This window comes from Muscardinus avellanarius (genome assembly GCF_963383645.1).
Source record: "Muscardinus avellanarius genome assembly, chromosome: 1".
In the NCBI taxonomy this organism is placed as follows: domain Eukaryota; kingdom Metazoa; phylum Chordata; class Mammalia; order Rodentia; family Gliridae; genus Muscardinus; species Muscardinus avellanarius.
Genome location: NC_137786.1, coordinates 123267950 through 123288229, shown reverse-complemented (window position 1 = coordinate 123288229; position 20280 = coordinate 123267950). Strand labels below are relative to the sequence as shown.

The following is a 20280-nucleotide window of genomic DNA, read 5'->3' as shown; positions in this document are numbered from 1 at the left end:
GATAACAAAGGTGAGAGGGCAGAGAGACAAAGACTTAAAAGGCACAGTGGTTGGTAGGGGGGGAAGCAAACCTGATCACCTCTGGACGGTTAACCACCAGCACCCACAATAGCCACTGGAGGAGGGCTCGCAGGCACGGAAAGGCTCAGACACCTGAGAGGAGACCACGGGATATTCCAGCCTCCGCCCTCTCTACCACTGGTGTCACCATGTGTGGAAACAGGCCTTGGGTACAGAATCTCACTAGATTTTCCCCAGATCCCTAGAAGGAAACAGGCAAGGGGGTTCCATCCACATTTGACCATGCATGTTGACGGTTAGAGAGGTGGCAATCAATCAAACACAGCCCAGAAAACTGGTGTGCTGTATGGCTCCACCTCGGGCTTTGTACATGAGATAGCTCAAAGAAAAAGACCAGAGCCATTTTCATCTTTTAAAAAACAAATCAAAACATCTGATGACAGAGGCCAATAAACAAGGATGTGGTGAAAACTACATGTCCAAATAGCACTTCCCTTTGCCGGGCGTGGTAGCGCATGCTTGTAATCCCCGCACTTGGGAGGCAGAGACAGGAGGATGGTGCAGGTTCGAAGCCAGCCGCGCATGCTGGCTTAGGAGACCCTGTTTCCAAATAAAAATGTAAAAATAGGTCTGGGAGTGTAGCCCGGAGGTAGAAGGGCTTCCAGGAACCCCAGTACCACCAAAAAAAAAAAAAAAAAAAAAAAAAATAGTACTTCCCAGACTTGGAGCATTCTGGAAAATCAGGGCAGCGAGTGTTCATCATAGCAAGTTTTTGTAGAGAGCATTGAATATACTGCAGGGGGAGAGCAGAGCAGACGAGATGGGTCCACACTCTCAGGACAGGCCTCTGCTCCATCTGACTGCCATCTCCTGGAAGGCTGTGCCCAGGACCCTGAATCCAGCCCTGCAGGCCACAGAACTGGCTGAGTCCAGAGGCAGGGACAGTCGACATTGGTGTCCCTTCCCCATGTGGACATGTCTCTGGTGGTTGTCTAGCACACAGTTGGCCCACATCAAATGTTATGTGACTAGTGCTGGAAAGAGACTTAGGCATGGAGAGATGAAGTCATCCCCACAGTCACACAGACAGGAGATTGCAGAAGCGAGTCAATCCGGTCAGCAGACTGGCCCCATGCCTCTGTGCTTCCCCCTGCCCCAGAGCCAGAAGAATGTCTCCTCGTCCTCTCCCGTGACTTCCAATGCCACGATAACCCTTGTTGACTGAAGCTTAGAGGTCTGGCCCCCACCCTGATAGGGGTAAGGAGGTTCCTAGACAAACCACATGCCAGCCTGGACAGGAAGTGAAGGGATGGGCCTGAGTCCACAGTAGAGGAGAGGACACTGAGCAGTAGCCAAGCACGAGGCCTGGGCAAAGGAGTAGGGAGAAGGCATGCCATCCCCACATGGTCCCTGAAGCCCTGGTTCCCACCCCAGGGCTGCCCCAAGCCCTGCAGCATGCACCAGTATTATTGATTCATGCTTTAATATGTAATGGCCAGAGGTGGTCTAGAAAGGACAATGACGTGGAGGAGAGAAAAAAGGAATAGTGACCTGAGCTCAGGAACACAGTGTAGTAGAAGGAGGCTGGAGCTGGGCGTGGTGCCACACACCTATAACCCCAGTACTTAAGAGGCTGAGACAGAGGATCATAGGTTCGAGGCCAGCCTCAGCAACTTAACTGAAACCCTGTTTCAAAATAAAAATTAAAAGGCTGGTGTAGCTCAGAGGCAGGGTGCTCCTGGGCTCAATCCTTAGTACCAAGAAAAAAAATAAAAGAAAAAAGAAACATGAAAGAGGCTGGATTACAAACTGGAAACATCTCATTTTATGGTGAAAAGGGATATGACCCAGGCCTAGCAGATGGCCAAGCACTCAGCAATCATGTGGAAACCCTTCTGTAACTTATAAATGCAGAACATAAGAATTTCATGAATCTCAGAGCACTTATTGAGTTCAGTTTTCCAAATCAAGGTTTAGAATTTCTACAATGTATAACACAAAACACAAGTTATCTATTTGATATGATGTACTAAAGGTCTGACAAAAATTCTATAGATTTTTGAACATTTATCTACTTGATCAAAGAATTTTAATAGGTTTTGAACCCTTACCAATGTTTTAAAAGTCTTAAATGTAAAAATGACTTCACCATACAAGAGAACTCTAAAAAATTATCAGAAAAATGCCTTTCCCTTTCATAAGTCCTGATAATGTCCCATTTGGGTCCCTTTGGTGTCCTGAAAATGAAGGGCAGGTTAGTACAGACAGGAGGGTTTGGCCACTTCTAGCAGAGACACCAGCAGGGCCTCCCCATCAGACAGACTATTTAGAAGAGTTTGGAAAAAGAAGGTAAGAAGAACACTGGCTGACTTATTCTTCTGTCCCAAAGGTCAGATCACCGCAGAATGAATCTAGGGGTGAGGTGTGAACCCGCCATTGTCTCAAGACCGCTCTTTCTTTCTGACTTTCATTTTCTTATAAATAATAAGAACTTCAGCTCCACACAGGACTGTAGAGCTTCCCTCTTCCATGTCCCCCTCCCACACACCCATCCACCATCCCTGGCTGGCCTCCAGGTACGATTTCTTGTATTTGTCATTAATTCTGTGAAGAAGGAAGATATCCCGGGAAGGCTGCTGGAACAGTATGGGGGCAGATGAGTTGAACTCCCGAGGAGAATGGTGGGACTCCATGAGGACAGAAAGGCCTCGGGGGACCTGGGGAACAGGGAGGGGAGAAGAGGCTTCCTGCTGTGAACTGCTCAAGACATGCTTGTTCCAGCAGTGAGCTGCAAGAGGACCCAAGCTATAGAAAAAGTGACACCAGGACCTTGCATGTTCTCAGCTGGCCCTTCTTACAACACGTTGAGGTCATTTATTACAGACCTACATCTTCCAAAAGTATGTGAGCCCTATACGGTCAGCAACTGACTCCATTTTGAATCCCACAATGTCTAGGCAAGATTAGGTAAGCAATGTCCACTGAGTATCTCCTTGGCAGAATCAGGCCAAGAGTTAGAGAAATGGTTTGCTCCACTTGAGTTTTGGCTACCCCCTGCCTGAAAGCTATTGCTCTTAGTCCAGGTTGGATTCCCAGAAAACCAGGGAGCCCAGGCCCTGGTAAGAGAAGCAGGTGGACCTGGTCTCTTCCCTTCTGTGGAAGGAGCACTGGCCTTGAGTGCCATGATCTAGGCCACATGGCCTCTGTCTCAACTGGATCTGTGGACCATTCTGCACCTTCGTTGTGCAGCTAGACATTTCTCTTGAAGGAGGGTCAAGCTTCTGTCATGTATCATCTTGAGTTGGAGGGGGGTAGGAGGAAGGAGAGACATATTTTGGTCAGGAGAAAAGGTGTGTGTGCAAAAAGGTGTTTCAAAAGGCCTGTAGATGTCTACAGGCAGGAGCCACTGGCTTCTCCCACCACAGCGAGCCCAGCCAGCACTCAGGAGCGTTTATAGACGCAGGCTCAGCCTCCTTCTTGAAGCAGTGGCAAAGGACAGGCTCTTGGGTACTTTGGGTGTCTTCAAGCCTCCAACAGCATTTTAAAATGTGACAGGGCCATGTAAAGTAAGCAGCCCAGCCCAGAGTCCACCATCCTGAGACACTAAGACATAGGCCCTAAGCCTACAGGACCAGCTCTAGGAATGGGAGTTGAAGAATGGATGGATGGACTTCCTGCATTCATAGAATAGAACTCAGACCGTTCTTATTTTAGAAGTAAAAGGAAATGACACCCTGAAAACCCAGAGAGGAGGCCAAGGCCACCTGGGCCACAGAAGGAAGACACGGCTACTTGTTGAATGACCTGGAATTTTTCTGTCTACATTCTCCTTCCTTAACCTCTTGCATCCTAAGTTCATGAAGCAATGATAGTAGCCCAGGTCCAAGATCCATCCTGCCAAGATGATTTTCTTAAAAGTCACTCTGGTGGAGAAAGATACTCTGAGAAGAGTCAAAGGCCCCACCCCACCGCACAGCCTGAGAGAGGCTAAGAAGCTGTGAGTAATTCACATGGTTGCAGAGTGGTGGAAGGGATTTGTCTCTAAGCAGGCAACAAGAAAAAGGGGCTGGCCCCTCTGGTCGGCACAGATACCCTCTGCTGAGTGCTTCCAAGGAACAGGCCCATACCCTTGTGGAAGCCTCTATCAGCTATCAGAACACACTTCCATCCAGCTGTAACAAAAGCCCAGTAACTACCATGAGTCCAACTTTGCTAGTAGCTGATCAAGGAAGAGCAGCTGGTAGTGGTCAAGTGAGCTAGAACTAGGTTTCCTGTTTCCAAGGCCACAGGCTCCTTCACCCTGGGCACTGGCCAAGCTTGGTGTCCAGGGAAGACCACAGGAGTGGGAAGGCTCTGAGCCCTGTTCTGCTGGTTCAGGGGAAATAGCAGGGAGGTCCCTCACCTAAGAGGTCAGTGTTTCTTCCCCTTTCCTCCATGCTGACAACCTTACATGGCCTTCACAGTTTCATGAGGTTAGCTGTGTGGCTGGCAGGCAGGGCTGAACTTTAATCTGGAGACCAGGGTTTTAATTCTGCCATTTACTAACTGAGTCACCCTCGCTGCTCACCCACCCCCACCCTGTTTCCTCTTCTATTTCAGATTCGGATCTGCCTGGTGGCTTTCCAGAAGGCCTGTCACTCACCCAGATGAAGTGCAGGCAACTCCCATTCTTGCCTGAGCCCTGTCCCTTCTGTGCTCTTTTATACTCAGCCAAGACAGAATCAGAGGAAGGGATGTGGACATCAATTGGGTTTTGGAGACAAGAGCCAGAGGCTCCTTTTGGCTGGGGCTGGAGCTGGGGCTGCTCCTTGGCCTGCTCCTTACCTTGCACCCCAAATTGTCCTCCACCGTAGGACTACCAAGTTTCCCCAGGCAGCTTCCTTCTTTCTGTCTCCTTCTCAGGGTCAGTTCCCTCTGGGTATCCTTCCCTTGAATGGAACTCTGACACAGTGATCACAAGGCCTAGCACTTCCCTAATCACCAGTTCAGGGGCAGAAAACTGAAAGTTGCTCTTGTTATTGCACTTGAGTACACTTGGCTGCCTGCTCAGATGCCCACCCTACCCCCAGCGATGCCCAATTAGAAGCATCATCCTGAAGACAGGGATGGAGTGGGGTGGAGGCAAGACTGCCCAGACCTCCAGACCTGCTCTAGCAACTTCCCAGTGTGGCCATGGAGGCGGATGTCCACCTAGCTCTGCCCACAGGACTCTTGGGCTCACCATACTTCTCTGCCCTCTATAGCATGCTTTCAGCTCTGAGATGTGCCCTCCTCACCTCCAGCCAAATCACTTAACATTTGTCTTGTGCAATGACTCTTCTGAGGCTGGAGAGGGGACTATGCCATAGAAGCATGAGCTCTGCCCCTTACTGAGGGACAAGGGCAGGCAACTTGCTCTGAGGACAATTTTCCATCTGCAAAATACTGTTATAACCTCCCCCTACTGGTGGGTGGTAAGAATTAAATGAGATAATATTTGCAGGCTGTTACCAATAAATGTTAGAAGGAAAACTCTGAAATCTCAGTGACTGGATACAAGGGTTCATTCCCCATTCATTGAATAGGTGGGTGAGGATAGGGGAGGTCTTTCCTGCACATTTCTCCTACACATAGTGATTCAGGGACCTGAGCCACCAATGGACTCTTCCATTCTTGTAGAAGCCTCCCCAGGAGTCCTCTAGATGCACATGGAATTACACAGTCACAGTGAGAAGCAGGCCCAGACTTGACACTGATTGGTTCAACTTCACATTGGCTAAAACTCAGGCCTTCCCTCAAACAGAAAAGGGCACTGGGAAATACAGTCATTCCACACGTATCCAGGGAGACGAGATGGGCTCACTAGGCACCTGGTCAGTCTCTGCTACAAAATGTGTTTAGCATGGTGCCTCATCTACCAGAGAGCTCGACAAATTGGAGATGTTGTTGTAATTATTTTCTTCTTGTGTGTGTGGGTCTGGGGATGGAACCCAAGGGCATTCAACCTCCGAGCTACACCCCCTGCCCTATTTTTTATTCTTTATTTTGAAACAGGGTCTCACTAAGTTGCGGAGGGCCTCACTAAGTAGCTGAGGCTGTCTGTGAACTGTGATCCTCCCATCTCAGCCTCCCGAATGTTGGGATTCCACCACACCCGGCTCTGTTGTAATTATTTTTTCTATCAACTGTCCCCAAACTGGTGTGAATTCCAGAAAGCATACTACTGTGAATACCTTAGGATGAACTTGTCAGAATGCTAAGAATGTATAACAAAACACAAAACAGAATAGATATGTGGCCTTTTTTTTTCTCTCTTTTAAGGGGCGGTAATCATTTGCCTGGCTTAGCACCTGCTCCAGGTGCTCTCTGCAAGGCAGCCAGCGCGCTAAAATAGGCCATTGTCCAATGCCGGATCTGTCCTGAGCAAGGTGTAAACCTAGGTTGCCATGGTGGCTTTTGCCTCTCAAAACAGGAATGCCAGTGTACACATTTTAGAGGGCTCTACAAAAATGCTATTTCCCTCCTCTCCCAGTATAAATAGCCCTCAAATCTCAGATTAGATGTGACTTCCCCCAAGAAGCCTTCCCTGTCTTCTACCTCAGGTGAAGGGACTATACTGTGTCCCCATGTAAGCCTACAGTTCCCTCCCCAGAACACTTGCCACAGAATATTAGAATCTCTGCTCAGTTTCTCTCTAGCTAGGCGGCTTCTTGGAGAGGGACCTGATTCAGATCTCCATTTACTCCCAGTATTAGCTCATGGCTTGGCTCATAACAAATGCCCAGGAGTTGGTCATATGAATGAATGAAGATGCCTGGCCCTCCTTCAAAGCAGTAGCAGGGTAAGACTTTCAAATTCTTATAATGCAATAAAAGAAAAAAAAACTAAAAGTGAAGACAAGATGAGAAAGAAACATTGTGGTGTCTTCCTCCTTCAAAAGGTTAGCAGGAACCAAGAAGTCATTTCCAAAACAGCCACGCCTCTTGCACAATGGCCGGATACTCCTGAGCAATCTGCCACTATCATTTCTCAGTTGAACAGCAAAGAGTCCATAAAACACTCTCACACATTAAAAGGCCCGGAGCTCTCCGTCCCAGCTGATCTGGGGGTGCAGTAACAAGAAATGTCCCCAGAGAGTGGCCTTAACTGATCACACTTCCTGGTTGACCCACAGATAACAACTTTCCACTGGCCTTCACAGACTAAAAGGAAGAGTGAGATCTATTGGTCCCAGTGTACACCTTCAGGCACAGATGGGACCCAAAACTCTCATTCCCAGCCAGAGTGGCACCCTCTCAGTCAGGTCACCAGGCGGAGACCCCTTCTCATGGTATTTAATCAGGCTTGTATCTCTCTAACACGCCACACGTAGCTCGTTTTGCACATACACAAGTGGGGACTCTTTATCAAACACTATGGGGACAAGACCTTCAATGTGGGTACTGGGCATGGCCAGGGAAATCTTCCAGGAGCAGAGAATCTGGTGACCCCAACCCCTGCCTGGAATTGCTGGGTCCCCATGTCCTCTGAAGACAAGCCTCCCAGGACAGCATATCTATTATGTACCCAACAGATAGACTCACCGACACATACTCAAAACAACTGAATCCAAATCCAGACAGACTCACCACTGCCAATCATAAGTGTGCAGGAGCATTCATGCACACTCATGCACATGTACAAACATGGCAAGCGTGTCTCTCTCTAGTAAAAAGTGAGGTGGACAAAGCTGGCTGCCTGTAGATCTTTGGTGCACCTAGAGGGAAGGCTGACTGGAGACTGGCTAGCTCCAACCTCAAAGTTTCAGGCAAGCCAGGGAGACCCAGCAGGCTCGGAGACGTTGTGGACCCCCTCCAAAAGTGTAGTGTACCCTAGGTCTGCTTAGCTCAGAGTCCTGCACAAAGGTCCTAGGGCCAGGCCATCACACACACACACACACACACACACACACACACACACACACATCACACACCTGTCTCGCACCTGGGACAACCTCCTTCCTCTACTTTGAGTCGGCCCACTGCCACTAGGCGTGTATGATCAGCTGACCCTGAACCAAAGGGGCAAAGCTGTCCCTGGCCTCCTGAGCCCCAACACACACACACACACACACACACACACACACACACACACACACGCTTCCCAGACAGCTTGGATCCGGTGGCGCAGGAGCATAGCAGGGACCAGGAGGAGAGCGCCCTTTGGAGGGAGGACTTCGGCCTCAGGACAGCGAATTCCCCCTTACCTGCCTGCAAGGCCACCACAGGGCGGAACCGGCTCCCAGGGCGGGACGGGGCGGGGCGTCTCGAGGCCCCGCCCCTGAGACGCCCCGCCCCTAGACGTCAGCCCCGCGAGGGTAGACCGGATGCCTGCCGGCTGAGGTGTCAGTCCTGGCCCGCGGGACGGACGCTGCGGAGGAGGATGCGGCGCGCCCAGAATGCTGCTGCGCCTGGTAGTGGCCCTGGTCGCTCTCATCAGCCTGCATCTGGGCTCCAGCGCGCACGGTAAGACTCTGGACCCGACTCCTTCCCCTCCCTGGGCGGCCGCTGGGCTGGCCCTCGGAGAGGGTGCTCTGATCTCCCTTGTCCCCGACCGACAGGCGCTCTTTCTCGCTGGCAGAACTGGTGGAAGTGGAAGGGGCTGAGATTGACGGGTTGGAGTGGATAGCCGTGTGCTCAAGGCCAGTAGTCCCCTTTGCCACGGCCCCAAACCCATCACCCACCCACTTCTCCACAAACCAAAAATTTAGCCCCGGTAGTTTTGCTATTCTGGTTCCCTGGGAGTGATTCTGAGCTCTTTATAGCTCCCTTCTCTCTGGGCTTTCATGCATTACCTCCATCCCTGCCCTCATCCACGTGTACCGACCACTCTGATCATCCCTGCTGGTCTCTACCCCCAACTCTCTCCCACTGCCGCCTTTCCCTCCCCTTAGCTCCGACTAAGTTTCTGCAACTGAAAATTAAAGAAAGTTGGGCATCACAGGTTCAAGGACAGCTTCAGCAAGTAATGAAACTCATCAACCTAGCGAGACCCTGTTTCAAAATAAAAATAAAATAGGCTTGGGGGTGTAGCTCAGAGGTAGAATGCCCCTGTGTTCAATCCCTGGCTCCACAAAAAGAAAGAAAATTAATGAGAGTACTAAGAGTTAGAGGGTCCGAGAGCAGGCAAGAAGAGCAGAAACCAAAACTACTTGTATGTGAAGTGTAAAGTAAAACATCCATCCATTTATGTAACTGGGCGTTTTTCAGTTTCCATCTAATGTTTTGCCATTGAAACACAGACCTAGGGCTCAAAGACAGTATATGAAAGGAAGCAGGAGATGGGGCACAGGAAGCTGAGACAGGATCTCGAGTTCAAGACTAGCCTGGACAAGTTAGCAAGACCTTGTCTCAAAAACAATCACAAAAACACAGCCTCGGGGACAGAGTTATTTTCTAAGTGAAAATGACAGCCTCAGAAAGAAAGCGTGCTCTGAGAAATGAAGCCCACTGGCTACTGGCCTTGTACACGCTGTGTCCCCAACATCACACTGCCAAGTGCTCGCTAGCTTGAGGGTCCTAGAGTCCTGGGTGAAGGGAGGGCGAGGGGCAGTGTGGAAACAGCTTAGCAATTTGATTCTCATCCAGAGCCTCAACACAGTCTAGAGCTAGGGCTGGGTCACTCCGTCGTCCTTACCCTTGGTGCCTGAGGTGGGCACCTAGTTAGGGATAAAGCCCTCTGGAAGCTGGGCAATGGAGCCAGCCCTCACCTTGGAGAGCCCCCAGAGCTCCGAAGAAAGCCAGGCATATGTCAACAAGCAGAGTGTCTGTGTACCTGGGAGAACACCAGAGAGGTGGTCTTAGGCTGAGTCTAGATGAGGACCAGGTGTGGGATAGGGGACAGGCCTTGGGATGGTGCTGGAGCCAAGACAGGGATTGGGCAGCACCAGAGGCTAGCTTATCTGAGAGCTTGCTGCTGACGCCTTAGCCCTGGGCCCTGCCTTCTTCCCCGGACCCTGTCAGACCCAGCTCCCTCTTCTTAGCCACCACTGTGGCTTGTGGTCACAGACAGCACAGGGAAGTGAGGTAAGGGCCCAACACCTGTATCAGACATATCTGGATGCAGGTCCCCACTCTGCCCCTTACCAGCTCCTCTGGCCTTGGGCTCGCACTTAACCTCTCCGAGCTTCCATTTCTTTTTTGGTGAAATGGAGGTTCTGTATGCCTGCTGTGCAGGGCTACCCTGATCATTCAAGGCACTTAGCCCAGTACAGGGCATCATAACGTACCCAGCAGTGCGCTTTAGTCCTTGCCCCCTTCACCATTCATGCTCCCCCTTGTTCCTTGGGGTGGGCTCTGCTAACTCTGGTGTTGATATTCTTCTTCCCAGGAACAGAATTGCCCAGCCCTCCATCTGTATGGTTTGAAGCAGAATTTTTCCACCATGTCCTCCACTGGACTTCCATCCCAAATCAATCCGAAAGCACCCGGTATGAAGTGGAGCTCCTGAAGTAAGGAAAAGGGACAGTGGAAGGAGGAGGGAGGCAGATGGGGGTGAGGGAGCTCCATCTCTACCTGCTTCCCTTTCACAGGAAGCTACCTGCCTTGTTAGTGATGGTCAGACCACAAGGGGCCCTGATGCATGTCCACCCAGTTGACAGGAGCCAGTTGGGTCTCCCATGTGCCAAGTGTGCAGGGAGCTTGGGTGAGAAGGCCAAGCTATTGCCCTTGCCCTCCAGACTTTTCCATGAGCTTGAAGAGCAGGAGAAGCATCTGCAGTATGGCTGGAGAACAACAAAACCCTAAGGACCACAAATGTAGCTGGGAGAAAGGAGCAAGGAGGTGATGGTGCCAGGCTGGCAGGTGTTTCTGCAGAAAGGACATTTGAGCTACTCATACTCCCATCTAAGAGCCTTCTAGGCCACAGAGAAGCTGGTTCAGGGTCCCAGAACCAAGGGAGACCCTTGCAATGAAATGCCAGAGCTAGAAGAACTACCCTGAGGTCGTTCCTGTGTTTCCACTGTGAGAGCTCCCTGCCCTGGCCTCTTGCTATCCTTGTGCAGGAGGTAGATCTGAACACAGTTCCACCCCCAGTGCCCACCCTGATATCTCCTCAGGTACGGAAGAGATCGCTGGGAAGCTGTCCCCAACTGTAGCCAGGCCCTGGCACTGTCCTGTGATCTCACCTGGGCCACTCTGGACCTGTACCACAGCAACGGTTACCGTGCCAAAGTCCGGGCCCTGGAAGGCAGCTGGCGCTCCAACTGGACCATCACCAACACCCGCTTCTCTGTGGATGAAGGTACTTCTCCTCCCCCAGAACAGAGCATAGCTTTGGGAAAGAGTCTCTGCCAGTGGGAACTCTAGCCTGAGGCTTTTCTCTCTGCTCCCCAGAGCTGGTCCTGACTGCCAGGCATCCTGAGTCGAGAAATAGTTGACCAAAGAGGCCCAAGTCAGGACTTTGGAGAAGATTAGATGACAGTAGCCAGAGTTGTCTGAGATTTAAAGAGGAACTGGAGTTGTTTATCTTACCAAAGGGAGGTCACGGGCGGGTGGGACAGTTGAGTCATGAGGACAGACCTGTGAGCTCCCAGGGCCTGGGGAGAGGAAGCAAATCTGGAAGCCTGAAACAAGTGGCACTTGAGTGAGGCTCTTCTAGGGAGGTAAACTCAGAGAAGGTGCCACTGGAGAAAAGGCCGGAATCTCCCTGGAGGGGTAACAGAAAGGGACATGCTTCGAATACAGTGAGATCTGTGCCACCCCACACAATGGGACCAACATGGTCTGTGTGCATGATGAACTCCGATGGTAGGATCCCATTAGAGCCAGTGATCCCCAAGGCCAAGGGCTCCCAAATGTGTGCTCCTGTGCCAGTGCTCAACTGGCAGTAGAAACATTTCCTAGGAAGTGTCTTTAACAACACATCTCTGGGGCCCAGCCTGAGAAATTCAGATTCCCTATGCTCTGAGTGGGCTCTGGGCTTCTGTACTTTCAAATGTGCTCCAAGAAGTTGTTATGCTTTTTTGGGTTGGGGAACAGCGACCTAGGTTTCAGGGTGGGCAAAGCTTTAACCAAGACCCTGGGCCCTGCCCAGTCCTCAGCCTCATGGCTTTTGCCGTCCCCACTCAGTGACTCTCACGGTTGGCAGCGTGAAGCTAGAAATGGACGGCAGCTTCATCCTGGGGACGATCCAGCCCCCCAGGCCCCAGATGGCTCCCAAAGGTGAAACGTACGAAAACATCTTCAGGCACTTCCGCCAGTATGATATTGCCATTCACAAGGTGCCAGAAAACTACACGGTACGGGGCTCCCCAAACCACAGGGCCAGGCTCCCTGGGCTGGGATCGCCTCTGTTTACCACTGGGAAGCTTTGCACACAGAGTAGAGAAATGACCTCAGCCCTCAAAGCCCAGCCCCCTTGACTTATGGGGAAGACATTGGCCACCAGGTCCCAGCACCAGGTGGGACTGTGACAGCATTTGTTTCTGACCTCCTCACATTTTATAGATGAGGAAATGAGACTGTACAACTTACCCAGGGCACCCCTGTAAGTGGGAGATATGAAATCTACAAAACCCATCCTCTTTCCCCTTCATCACAGTTGATTCCAGCCACTTCTGGAATGGTCCTCAGTTCTATGGAAGACTCCCTTTTCTCTATAAGTGCAAAGCTGGTTGTGGTAATCATAGGGATACTGGGCTGCATTGATAGCCTCGGGGCTCATTATCTTAGAAAAAGAAAGCTGAAGGTGGTTGTCTGCAGTCATTTCTAAAGGCTCCTCCAGGGCTGAGGATAGCTCAGTGGTAAGCGCTTGTCCAGTGTGCTCTAGGCCCTAGATTCCTCTCAAAGATGACAGCCACAGCAGCAAAGACCCCTGCAGCTCCTCTGGCACAAGATGCTTTTCTTTATTGTTGTTCTTGTTTTGTTTCAGTTCATAATCAATAATGTAAAACAGGAAAACTTCAGCCTCCCAGCTTCCGGAGAGGTGGGAAAGTTCTGTGTGAAGGTGAAACCGTCCATCGGCTCCCGAGACAACAAGGGGCTCTGGTCAAAGGAGCAGTGCATCCAGCTCAGCCAGCAGTGTGAGTGGCCCCGCTGCCGCCTGGGTGGAAGAGGGCCTGGGAGGGCTGCAGCCTCCAGAGAGCACTCAGGGATGTGGCTTCCAGGCCCTGTGCCAGCCCTACCCCTTATAACCATTACCCTCATGCTCCCCACAAGAGAAGGCCACCGTCCCCATTTAAGACATGAAGGAGCCAGGCATGGTGATGCACACCTGTAATCCCAGTACTTGGAAGGCAGAAACAGGAGAATCTCAAGTTCAAGGCCAGACTCAGCAACTTATCAAGACCCTCAGCAACTGAGAAAGACCCTGTTTCAAAATTAAAACTAAAATAGGGCTGGGTGTCTAGCTGAAAGGAAGAATCCCTCTAGGTTCAATCTCCAGTACCAAAAAATAAGAAAAGACATGAGGGAACCCAAGCTCCTTATAGGCAGCTTCCCAGGATGGCAAGGGGCATGGTGGCAGAACTGGTCTCCGACTCTGGGTTCCTGTACTTGAGCACAAGTGGCTTCCCGGGAACCCCAGGCCCCCTTAGTCAGCTGTACTGTTCCTCTTCGTTACTGTCTTGTGCTGTTCCTTTAGAGCTGGAGTATGAAGGGCTTCTCCTTCTCCTTGCTCTTCCTCCTACCAGAGGAAGCAGAAGGGAGCCGACTCCCAGAAAGAGCTGCTGAAGTCAGCGAATCCCGCCCCAGGCTCTCTCAATCAGCACTGGGCGGCAGGGGCAGGAGAGGATGCCGCGGTGGGGTTGCTGCCTGGCTGAGGGGGCGGAGTGTGCTGTGCCCAGAGGACCCAGCAGTTAGCAATGCAAGGCCACTGTGTGAAGAACCCAAATTCTGGCGGCAACAGGAGCTTCAGGCACACCCTAGCCCGTGTAGGCCGGACCTGTGAGGGCAACAACTGCCTCTTAAGTACCACTGTAGAGGGAGGCACCAGGTGTGGGCAGTCTTGAGAGGTCCCATACATTCATTCACTGGTGCAAGAAATAGTTGTGGGGTTCCCCCCCCCCCGGAAGCTCTTCTACGTCCGGGCTACACTCCCAGACCTATTTTATTTTTGGAAACAGGGTCTCTTAAGCCAGCGCGGCTGACTTTGAACCTGCCTGATCCTCCTGTCTCCGCCTCCCAAGCACAGGGATTACAAGCGTGCGCCACCACGCCCGGCATAGTTGTGTTCTAATCTCAGCTTTGCCCCATCTGAGGCATGAGGCCCAGACAAGTAGCTAGTAATAGTGAAACTGGGCTTTGAACCCAGGTCTGGCTGCCCCCAGAGCCGCCATTCTTACATGCTGTATCATCCAGCCCTGTTTCTGTTTGCCATTTGTGCAGACAGTTGAAAGTAGAGCCCCTGTGTCTAAGGAGGGAGGGCTTCAGGGCACAGTTGGGAGGTCAGCAGGGATTCAGAGGAACCCAGACACATCTAGAGCAGGTAGCCTGGAGGGACCACTCACCGAGTGGTTACTGAGAATAGCCACAGGGTCTGCGGAAGTGTCTCGCACCATCCCGCAATGCCAGACTACAAGCGCACCTCTCTGGGCATGCAGATTTCACCGTGACCAACCTCAGCATCATCTTCACCTCCATCCTGCTGCTCCTCGGAGCCCTGGCCTACTGCTTGGTCCTTCAGCTGTACGTGCAGCACCGGAGGAAGCTGCCCGCTGTGCTGGTGAGTCTCGCGAGGAAGCCAGGGTCCCGCCCTTCCCACACACACACTCCAGAGCTCCAAGGAACTGGACAGCTCCTTCTCTCCCAGACCTTCCAACCTCTGGGCTCCCCTCCACTCAGGAGCACCTCATTGCCCCCGTCGGAACAGAGGAAGGAAGAAAACACAAAGCCCAGTCCTGAGCTGAGTTATGAACCTAGCAACTGGGAGCCATTTTGTTATTATCTGTTAATAATAATAATTATTATCTGTTAATAATAATAATTGGCCATGGGCCAGCCGTGTGTATTAGTGCCTGTTATTCTTATTAAACAAGTGAGGACTCTGAGACACAGAAAGGTTGTTCCATGCACAGGGTCATGGCAGGAGCTCAGCTTCCCATCCCCAGTGGCCCTGAGCAGTGCCACAGCAGGAGAGAAGGAAGGGGGCTGGGACTCTCAGAGGGAAGGAGCAGGTTCAGAGGTGACGCTGGAGAGAAGTTTGTGGAAGAGGCCAGGCCCTCTTTCCCCTCCAGGAGTGACACATCTGTAGCAAGCCAGGGTCTCAAACTCAACTTGGCAAGAACTAAGCAGCATTTCCCAAAACTCGCTTGGGAGGGAGAAATTAATTTGGTGTCTCATATCCAAATTTTTTTTTAAATGGATAGGTTAGAAGAAAACAGAATAGACAACATATATCAGGCTACACACATAGGAAGTCTTTTGGGAAGCTGGTCCCAGGTATTTGTAGTTGATGTATATGTTCCAGTTATTGTATAAATTTATTTCTTCTTTGGAATGTTGTCAGTTGGTTTGAGGCACACCTCTAGATGGGGTGGGCCCAGCAGATCTCAGGTTTGAGAAGATGACAGACGAGGCCACCTGGCAGCTTTCATCTTTCCTTGGGCTGCCATTCTGCCTGGCATTCTTCTCCATCTGGCTCCGGGAATACCAGCTTCTCCTGCTTCTGGCCTGGGCAGAGAATTGTGCTGGGAAAGAAGGTTGATTCTAAAACAGAAGCCAGATTACACCTGGCAGCACAGAACAGGCCCTGCAGACCCCCTCTGCAGCACCGCAGAGGGCTCCTGAGGGTACTCCCACCTCTCTCACTGTGCCTCTCCTCTCCAGATCTTCAAGAAGCCCAGCCCCTTCAGCCTCATCAGCCAGCTTCCCTGGCCAGAGACGCAGGACACAATCCACCCCCTCGATGAGGAGGCCTTCCCAAAGGTATCCCTGGAGCAGAGGAACTCAGACCTGCACGGCAGCACAGACAGCGGCTTTGGCAGCGCCAAGCCCTCCCTGCAGACTGAAGAGCCCCAATTCCTCCTTCCTACCTCCCATGCCCATGCCTGCAGAGCAGTGGCCAAGGGAGAGCACCCCCAACTGCAGGATGGCTGTAGCCATGGCAGCAGCAACAGCACAGACAGCGGAATCTGCTTGCAGGAGCCCACCCTGAACCCTGGCCCAGGGCCCACCTGGGAGCAGCAGAGTGAGGGCGCCAGCCCGGGGAAGGATGACAGCGGCATCAGCCTGGTCCCAAACTCTGAGAGGCAGCCTGGGGATGTACAAGGTGCCTCAACTCTGGGCCACGTCAGTCTCCTGGGGCCCGAGGTGCGTGAGGACCCAGCTACGGTGGCATTCCAGGGCTACGTGAAACAGACCAAAAGCCCTGGAGAAAGAGCAGCCGCAGCAGGCTGCCTGGAGGAAGAGAGGCCCTCCACAGGGGGCCGGCTCAGGACCAGCCTGGATGCTGAGGCAGGCCGGCCCTCACCAGCCCTGGCCAAGGGCTACTTGAAGCAGGATCCCCGAGGAGTGACTCTGGCTCCCTTAAGCATCCCACCTGGACAGTGGAACCAGCTGGCTGAGGAATGGCCACTCCCAGGCCTAACTGGCTGCCATGACCCAGGGACATCTGACTGGAGTTTCACCCATGATCTTGCCCCTCTGGACTGTATGGCCACCCTGGGTGGTCTCCTGGGCAGCCTGGATTCAGACCTGGCCACCTTGCCGCTGATCTCCACCTTGCATGCGAGTGAGTGACTCAGGCTGAGGGGCTGCTGTGAATTTTGGCCATGCCCACTCCCCTGCCTGGACCAGGGGCAGGGCCACAGGCTCAGGAGCGAAAGGCCTGCCTGGGCATTTCTCGGCAAGCCTGCTGGGCAGCCCCACAGGGCTGGAGGAGGCAGCCTGGCTGGGCTAGGACAAGGTCCGTGGGTGGTATTGGCCTTTTCTGCTGGGCGGGGCCCTTGGACTCTGGCAGAGCTGAGAAGGGCAGGAGAGATGCCTCATACCCCATGGGACTCTCTTCACGCGTGAGGATTCTGTGCTCAGGGGAACCGCAGGGTTTTCTGGAGTGTAGGTGTGCTGCCAGCAGGACAGCACCTCAGACCGGGAGGCCTTCTTTGGGCCAGGTAAGCAACAGGGCCTCCAGCAAATGAACACTGAGAGAACGGGGCATCAGAACCCCCCTGAGGCTCATTTCTAGGGGGAAGGCTGAAGCAGAGTCTCTAGGGTGGTCCCGTAAGGAAGCTTCTCCTCTGAGAATCCTCTTTGGCACAGTTTATGACTGGAAGACCTGAAAGTCCATGTGCCCCGGAAAGTCATTCGTCAGTCAACACATCACTAGAGAGTCGTGAGAGGCACTGTTGGTTTGATGTGAATCCTGACAACCTGGAGAGGCAACCCATATGGGGTTCCTGGCTTGGACCGTCCTGTGGGTGTCTCTGATGTCCATATGTAGACACCTACACTTTCTAGCAAATTCCTCAGGGATACTTGCAGTGGCCAGGCCACTCATCATCCCCAGCTTCCCACCATCTCTGTGGTCAGGATCTGCACCTGTGTTTGCTGATAGTGTCCAGCTGCAGACCCAGGGGTCAGGCGCTGGGAGGGGGGCCTGAATGCTCTGTGTTCAACTGTGTAACCTTGAGCCAGCCACTACTCAGAGGGTGTCAGTTTCTCCAGCTGTGAAATGAGGATTCAATCATCCAGGGTTCCCGTGGTGGGTATTAGCTGAGCTGGCTCTGGGGGGTGTTATTAAGGACTTACCAGACTCTGTGCTGGCACCAGTCTGTCCGGAGCCAGCTTGCTTCTAGGCTACCAGCTCCTGTGGAGTTTGCCAGAGAAACTACCAGTCACTGGGGCCCAGAGGGCAGGTATGGCCCTGCACCCCAGCTATCCATTTGGGGTCTATGTTCAAGCAAAGGCAGTTTACGGACCCCAGGCAAAGATGCTGATAGGTCTGTGGAATGCCTTCCAAAGCCAGCTCTTGGCCCTGTATTTCTTGGTGACTAACAGGCCTTCAGGCCAGGGACACAGACACAACCTCTGCCACTCTGCTGGGACACTCCCGGGGCCAGTCTGATGACTGACCTCCCTCTGGAAACAGGCTAGACAGAACATTCCTTGGGATTCCCTCAATAGCTTTATTTATTTATTCTGTTCATTTATTTATTGAAGAGTCACACAGAAAAAAAGCTCAGGGCCTCTCAAGAGCCCTGTGGTCTTTGTTTTGACCCACTGTTTCTAGCTGTGTGACGTTGGGTGTGTCACTCTTTGAGTCTCAGTTTCCTTTTCCATAAAACTGGAAAAGAACGCCTGACTTTCTAATCCCCAGGGCCGCAAGGTCCTACTGAGAAGATGTATTTGAACATGCCTGTGAATGAGAGATGTATGTTTTTTATTCCAATAAATTGTGAGGACCATGGAATCCTGAAAAACCAATTAGATTTCTGCCGACATTGGTTGGTGAAGACATAGTAGGTGGAAATTGGGGTGATAATGAATAAGGTATGTGACGTTGCTAGACTGAAATTCTAGGCTCAAATTAGACTGACCAACTTCAAGATCACTTGCTAGCATATGTTGCCTGTGACCTTTGGGAAATGGCTTATTCTCTTGAAGCTCCTGATTTCCCTGTTGGGAATGTGGGGATGTTGATTCTCCTTGTGAAGTTTTGAGGTTTAAATGAGATCACATATATAAAGAGTTGAGCCTGGTGCTGGGCATGTGGTGTTGTGGTATTTAGGGGGAAACAGCTGTCATTAGCTTTTGTGTGTGTGGGCGGGGTGGGGGGTGCTGTGTATTGAACCCAAGGACATTCTACCTTTAAGCTACCCCCCAGAACTGTTCTGGTTTTTTTTTGAAACAGGGTCTCCTTAGGTTAATGAGAGTCTCACTACTTGCAGCGGCTGTCCTCAAACCACCGACTCCCAAGTACTAGAATTACAGGCATGTGCCACCACCTCTAGCTTATTTAAGGTTATAAAGAGAAACAGTTTTCTTGGAAATGGGTGAAAATGAAAGAGATAAGGACTGTGCTCAAGGGTTCTTTTGGTGGAAAGTACACTGCAGGGCAGTGATGTGGATCCTGACAACCTGGAAGAGCCCCTTTCCTGGAGGAGGACAGCAGCGCTGGCCTTCCTGGAGCTGCCTCCGGCTCGCCTCACCTGGAATGTGTCCCGGTACTGCACAGGACTGTGGAAGCCATGTGCATGCTGTTCTAAAAGCAGCCTGCTCCTTTCTGGAAAATCCACAAGTGGGTTTGACCCTCCCTGAGCTCAGACCAGCAGGTAGAGCAAACCAGGGCCCACAGCCTCACTCTGCTGTGCAGTGCTCTGTCCCACCCTGGACCCCCAGGAGGTGACCCGGGGATACCTCATCTCCAGCATGCCTTTTCACCTTGCCACGTCAGAACTGGACTCTTATCCAGCCATCTTGGACTTGATCATACTGCCCCCCCTCCCCCGGGGGAGGCACCTTGTTAGGATTGGAAAGAGAAGTGGACACTCTCCTAGGAACATGGAAATGGCTTCTTCACGCTGAAAAGAGGGAGGCAGGATGAAGACTGACCACCAGGGAGATGTCAACATTCAGAGAATAAGAGGGAGTGTCCCCTTCTAGGAACTTGGTCCAGCTGGGTTAGAAGAGACAGCAGAAGGCAGATGAGTAAGGAGGCAAGCCCTGGGGCAGCAGCCGGACACTTCCTGGTGCACAGCCAGTGAGAGTCTGCAGCCCTCAGATCAGAGCAGTTCTCGGTGCAGGCCAGGGCCGCAGAGAGGCCGAGAGCGCTCTTCCTGGCAGCCAGGCTGGTGAGGTGCTTCTATACTTCTCTGAAAGTTGGATTAAAGTCCCCAACAGAAGGCCCCAACTGTTCTTCAGCTGAGCAACGGGCTTTTCCAGGCTGAGGAATACGTGGTTCTGTGTTTCTATGAGCTAAGGGAACTTCCTCTAAGTAGGAGAGAGCTACTTAGACAGCTGGTTATAAAGGCACGCAATATTGACGGGAGAGGAAATTCTGCTGAACTGTGTTTTCCCAAGTGTGTAAATAGCTGTAGTCGAGGGACTCCCTTGTCCTCCCCAGATACCTCTGTCCCTGCACCCACACACACATTATCACAGAGCAAGCACAACCCCCAACATCTGGGCCCATCAACAAAGCCCCCACTGCACCCACACCGCTGGGCAGATTCTTCTATCCTGCAGTCAAATCACAGAGAGGGGAGCTGTAGGCCGTGCCCACCTGAGACAGCACACTGGGGTGGGGGAGGCAGGCCCAGGCAGTCAACGCTGATCTTATCAGGACCCAAGCTAGAGGACACTGGGT

General features: G+C 52.0%; 1 protein-coding gene across 1 annotated transcript; it reads left to right on the top strand.

Annotated features, from left to right (window-relative positions):
* Positions 1 to 8437: 8437 nt before the first annotated feature.
* Positions 8438 to 16715, top strand: IL10RA (interleukin 10 receptor subunit alpha; the record flags this gene model as incomplete). The annotated part of the gene is made up of 7 exons (XM_080695826.1): positions 8438 to 8504; positions 10369 to 10489; positions 11096 to 11280; positions 12108 to 12277; positions 12910 to 13060; positions 14579 to 14700; positions 15804 to 16715. The coding sequence occupies 7 exons, from the start codon at positions 8438 to 8440 to the stop codon at positions 16713 to 16715; spliced, it is 1728 nt and encodes a 575-aa protein (XP_080551952.1).
* Between the last annotated feature and the right edge of the window lie 3565 nt (positions 16716 to 20280).